Source organism: Nicotiana tabacum, chromosome 23 (assembly GCF_000715075.1).
Source record: "Nicotiana tabacum cultivar K326 chromosome 23, ASM71507v2, whole genome shotgun sequence".
Lineage (NCBI taxonomy): Eukaryota > Viridiplantae > Streptophyta > Magnoliopsida > Solanales > Solanaceae > Nicotiana > Nicotiana tabacum.
In genome coordinates this window covers 3,503,660-3,509,665 of record NC_134102.1, presented here as the reverse complement: position 1 = coordinate 3,509,665, position 6,006 = coordinate 3,503,660, and the positions used below count along the sequence as shown (strand labels likewise).

At 30.0% G+C, this 6,006-nt stretch overlaps 1 protein-coding gene across 1 annotated transcript; it reads right to left on the bottom strand.

Moving 5' to 3' along the window:
• Positions 1 to 1,984: 1,984 nt before the first annotated feature.
• Positions 1,985 to 4,845, bottom strand: LOC107800375 (heat stress transcription factor B-3-like). Its single transcript, XM_016623539.2, has 2 exons — positions 4,232 to 4,845; positions 1,985 to 2,714 (listed from the first exon to the last, which is right to left on the bottom strand). Exons 1-2 carry the CDS (start codon positions 4,490 to 4,492, stop codon positions 2,214 to 2,216), a joined length of 762 nt encoding a protein of 253 aa, XP_016479025.1. The 5' UTR covers positions 4,493 to 4,845; the 3' UTR covers positions 1,985 to 2,213.
• Positions 4,846 to 6,006: the final 1,161 nt, after the last annotated feature.

The following is a 6,006-nucleotide window of genomic DNA, read 5'->3' as shown; positions in this document are numbered from 1 at the left end:
CATATTTTACGGCCGATGATTGTGGTGAAACGGATACGACTCCCTTACTGTTAACTAAAGGTTTCGATTCGAATTGTGAAAATGAAAAAAATTATGAACGGAGTACTTCCTCCTTTCATGATTTTTATATGGTGCGAATTTGAATTAGTCAGAACCCTAACACAAGTATTAGACATTAAAAGAAAATTTAGCATTAACTTTATTGGTACATCGTCCTTTGGTTGGACATTGATGCAACATTACCTATTGATAATCTTTAACTTTATTTCTTCTTAAAGTTGGTTGAGTTATGAAATAATTCGACAAGTGTATTTAGGAAATAGTTAATAGTTTCTTCAAAGTGAATTCTTTCTCGATATATCTATTCAATTTAATTAATTTAGAATTTATAACAAACATATAATGTATTATTTTTTTGATGTATATACTAGATACATCATGATTTATGACAGAAAATCCATCAACTATATTTCTATCAATATTTTATTATCCATATCTTAATTATAAAAATAAATTATAGTCTGATTTAATTATAAATTGTTTTTATCGGGAAGTGCCAAGTTAACAAATTGGGACAGGCTTTTTATTATAATTTAAATTACTTTTTTTCTACTTTACAGTCACATTAATTATGTACAAAGAACTTCTAAAACAATTTGATATCAATTGAAAATGTCCTCCTTTGACTTGTTCAAACAAACAACGAAAAGAAAAAGGATTCTACTTATTTTCCTTCTCTTTCCTTTTACTTCCTTTCCCTATTTTGCCAAACAAAGGGTGACATCTTAACTCATCAAACCTTGAAAATTATTTTAGATGTTCTTTTTCAAATATCAATAGATTAAGGAATGAACAGAATAGGAACCAAAGTAAAAAAATAAAAAAAAATAAAAAAAATAAAAATAAAAATAAAAATAAAAATAAAAATAAAAGAGAGATATTATATGCTTCTAACGATATCAAAGCAGATAGAGGTTTTAGGTGCAAGTCTCACTATCACCCATTAACAAGAACTATAAAGAATTAGATTATAATACACTTCGATACGAAGTAATTTACCGTAAGGTGACGTGAAATGATAACACATTTCAACACAGAATAATTCTCGAACTTTATAAAAGTAAAATAATTTTTTAATGATTTTGGAGGTGATTATGAATATTTAGCCTTTACTTTCCAGCCGACTTTGAAAATTCTTATCATAACTTTCAAATTCTTTAAAGTTCAATCTTCTATTGGCATACGTCTTTGATGGCTACAAATTACCTTTTCTTTTTCCTTCTTTTTGTTAGAATAGTCAAATCTTCAAATCAAATTTGGACTATTCTATATCAAGTAATTTGTAACATCATGTTTGTTCTGTATTTCAATTTCATTGAACATTGTCTTGTCACTTTCTTCTTCTCCTTTGTCCCACATAAAGTTGAATTTTGAACCTCTAATCAATTATCTTATAAAATCTCTAAGATTTTGACCATCTCTACTTCCATAATTCATACACGTTATTTTTTAGATTTTCAAGATTTGAGAGTCATATATTCTTTTTGTTCAATCATTCGATAATCAAAATTTATTGGCCCGATAAATCTAAATTGTTGCCTATTAGAACCATCAAGGGGTTGAACGCTCCCTACTATGAAGTTCTTCATTTTTATAGCTCGGACTCGAGACTTTAATCTAAATTGTTGCCAATTAGACCCATCAAGGGGTTGAACACTCCCTACTATGAAGTTCTCCATTCTTATAGTCCAAACTGGAGACTTAAATCTAAATTGTTGCCGTTAGACCCATCAAGAGGTTAAACGCTCCCTACTATGAAGTTCTCCATTTTTATAGCTCGAAATCGAGACTTCTGGATAAAGATGCAAGATCCAATGGTATTTGAGAAAGCTACATCATCAAGCTACACAACATCTATGTTATAATAACATGTCCTAATAAAGCAAATTGGAATGGATGATAATGTTAAAAAGAAAAAAGCTAATTACCACGAAATATTTTATTATATGCCGTGTTAAATTTCACGTGAAAATAACACTAGTAAATTTATACAACTTAGATATCAATAGTATCTCCATTTCAGTAGCAATTCCTACATGCTAATTAACATTACTTTGCATGAAATGATATATATGAATAATAACATGGTACACATATATATAATAACTTAATTCTACTTCTCTTTCATTTTTTTCCCTCTTAATTTTTCAAATTTATTTGCATAATTGAGAGAGAAAAACACTGGCTGTTTCAGTGAGTTCAGCTCTTTTTCTCTTCCTTTCCATTTCTTCTTGAACTTCTAACCTTACTCCAAATAGCATTGGCCTCTCATCTTGTTGCTTTTTTTCTTCTTTCTCTGGATTTTTAGCAAAAATGGTAACTATATCAATTAGTTCTTTGCACTTGTTTTTCATTACTGAAAGTTCAGAGCTAAGGACTCCATTTTCCATCTTGAGTCTTTTATTCTCATCCACAAGAATTGTAAATTCAGATGATGATGATGTTGACGACGATGACCTTTGATTTTCTTCTGTTTCTTTCTTGTTACTGTTCGTGCATTCGCTCTGTCCGTTATTGTTGTTGTTATTGTTATTTGGTTGTTGTTTGTTTGTCCATGCTTTTCTACGACGAATATCACATAGTAAATCCCTTTCTCCCTTTCTAAACTTGTCATTGCTAAACTCCCACCGGCTTGTTGCTATTTTTCGGAAACCCTAATATCATACAAAGAATTGATGATCGAAATAAATATCAAGAATTATATATATATTCAATGGAAAATAAACATATATATGGTTCAAAATGTTGAAAACGTTATCATATGTAACTTGTCTCGAACTTAAATAACAATTTATAAATTGATGATTTCCTCAAAAGAAAGAATTTTTCACAACTTTAATACATGAGAAACTTCTTAATCCATTAAAAAATATAGTGTACTTTTAAATCTCCATTAATATGAGATGATTGCCACTATTAATTATCATAGTTGTGGCCAGTATGAGTACCACCTAATTAGTGAAAACATGAGTAATAAGAAGGTAATAAATAGTGAAAATACTATTATTACGCATGTTAATTGAAAAGTGTACAAATAAGACAAACTTAATTATATTCAAAGTGATTAAGCTAACAATTATGAGTGCTTTGCATGTAGTTTTGACAATAAGCCATACAATATCTTATCTTGATAACTTATAATTATAACCTAAGATCTAAGTAGGATTAATGTCAATAATAAAATCATTATATTTTAATGGCTCGCTATTCCAAAATCATGGTCTACAGTCCTTTTAGTTGAGCCTTATAGTACTCAATCAAGCTACTATATTTCAGATACTAAAGTTATACTAATAGCAGGACGTGTCTTAAAATGCTTTTAGTGCTATTTACTTAAAATTTAATGAATAGTAACATTTTAGCTGATTATGTGACTAAAAAAATCATTGAATATTGTTGGTTTCAGATAAACTATGCTCATAGATAAGTATATATATAATTATTATAACAACTATTTCTATGTACTGCTAATTTTTATCTTAACCTCAAACCAAGCGATGTCTGTTATATGAATACTGTATAACCAATTACTCATTAGTTAAAAATACTTTTTGGTAATTAAATACAGATTTATGATAAATAGAAATATATCTCTTTTTTGTAGAAGGGGAGGGAATCTGAGGAAAATACTTCCTTGCATCTTACCTCTAGTATCTATACCAAATTAATGAATTTAACCTTAAGAATCACAAGATATTTAAAAGACACAATATGGTTAAAAAATATTTTTTTTTTGGTTTAATTATCAAGTATCCACTGTCTGGTACCGACTAGCTAGACTTAAAAAAAATAAAGGCAACCCATTGTACAAATCATCGCGTATCGCGTATTCATGTAAGGTCCGTAGAAGAACAGTCTACTTAATGCAAGCATAGTAATATTTCTATGGCTCGAACTCGTGATTATAGTTCACACGTAGATAACTTTACCGCGGATCTACGGCTCCCCTTCACTAACTAGCTAGATTAATTTTGCATTATCATCGTGTAGGTTCCATTAAAAAGAATTTAAGGCTTCCTATAATCCAGACCTCCACTAGAGGATTTCATAAATCCCACCACATCATTTGGTGGTAATAAAAGTTCAAAAAGTCAGTATTATATTTAATGAATTAATGTAAACACCGAATACGAATAAATTTTTTTAGACAGTAAATAGAAGGATAACATACATATGTATTGAGCTGCCGGACAAAGCTGGAGAAGTTGCTATGTTTGAAGAGAGTTGGAAGTAAATCTCTAGCAAATTCCGCCGGCTGCCAAACAACAAACGCCGTCCCATCGGAATTCCAAGAAACGACGTCGTCCGTCGCCGGATCCTCCACCAACATGTAAGTTTTCAGTAAGAATGGCGACGGCGATGATTTCCTTACATACTCTAACAACAAACTCTTCTCATCACTTTGAACTTCTTCAAATAATACCTCCATCATTTTAAAAAAAAAAAATATTCCAAGAAAATTGGTAAAACAAAGAAAAGAAAAGGAAATAGAATCAACCCTTTTTGGTTTTTTTTTTCCTTGTGTTGGGATTTTTTTTTAGAAAAAAAAATCTACAAAATTAAAATGGATAAATTGCTAGATAGAAGAGGAGGTGGAGAAGAGAAGAAGGGCAGTTAAGAACTCCCAACCCCAGCAATAGAAACCCAATACGACTCCGAAGTTCATGAGAAATGCAAGAGAGCTTTTTTATTTTTTGCAAAAAAAAAAACTTTTCTTCTCTCTCTATATAATATATATCCTTTCACAGAAATGAAAGAATGATTGAAACGCATGTATTATGCATACCTCTTGTTATATAGTAGTTGAAGAGAGGAAAATGAGAAAGAGAAAGTCGTATTTCAAACCGTGGCTGAGCGGAGTTTTATTAAGGGGTATCAAAATATAAAAAATTAAACCAATTAAAAAGTTAAAGGAATTCAACAAATAATATATATGCATAAAATAGAACTTTTTAAATTTATCTAACAATACAGTATAATTGTTTTGGCGAAAAAATATTTTTTGACACCCTTTAATTATACGTGTGTCTTCGTCAATGATTCTAGATATATATGTAGTACTTGTTTATTTAAGATTACGGGGCTTGGCGATGAGATCAGATTCATTCACCTTTAACTATAAGTCTTAGTTCGAGTTATGTGAATTGAAAATTTTCTGACGTAACGCTTTCACTTTTAATAAACCCTATACGTTGCGAATTTGGATCAAACAAAGCGGGTTTTCAATATCGAATAGTTGTACGTACAAAAATAAAGTTACTTATGTAAAGTTTTACGTCACCAACTTATAGATTTTTACACTATGAAGCTCAATGGAGAAACCAAGAATTCTTATACGAAGAATAAAAAAGATACCAAAAATGTTATGCCTAGAAATTTCCTTTATACAAGTTAAGGGGATTTAACTATTTATATATATAGATACAAAAAAAATTATTGTTATCTAACTTATGCAGTATAATCAGTGAAATTTCACCGGTCGTATAAAAATTAATTAAAATATCCCCTATCACTGTATATCCGATCCTTATTTATTTAATTGGTTGACTTGAACCCTTTGTTTAAAATTGAATAATATATAGTATTAATCTTTGTGAAAAATACCCCATTGCTACGTGTATATTTTTGTCTATACAAATGTGTGGAGATTAACATGTTTATTTATTGTTTAGTGTATTAATGTAGAGAAAAAGTACTTACGTACAAAGCTTAGTTCTTCAAACTGGTCCCACTTAGGTTGAGAATTGGAAGCCTTCAAACATTATTTTTTTTGTAATATTTTAGTTTTATATATTGAAGGGGAGGTCACAGGTAAAATTGTTGTCATGTGACCTGGAGGTCACGAGTTCAAGCCGTGGAAACAACATCTTATAGAAATGCAGGGAAATATTGCGTACAATAGACCCTTGCGGTCTGACCCTTTCCCGGATCCCGCGCATAGCTGGA

Coding starts and splice junctions, on each gene's coding strand:
- LOC107800375 (XM_016623539.2), bottom strand. CDS start 4,492: ATGATGGAGGTATTATTTGAAGAAGTTCAAAGTGATGAGAAGAGTTTG. Junction 2,715..4,231: donor TCCGGCAGCTCAATACATAT/GTATGTTATCCT, acceptor GTATGATATTAG/GGTTTCCGAAAAATAGCAAC.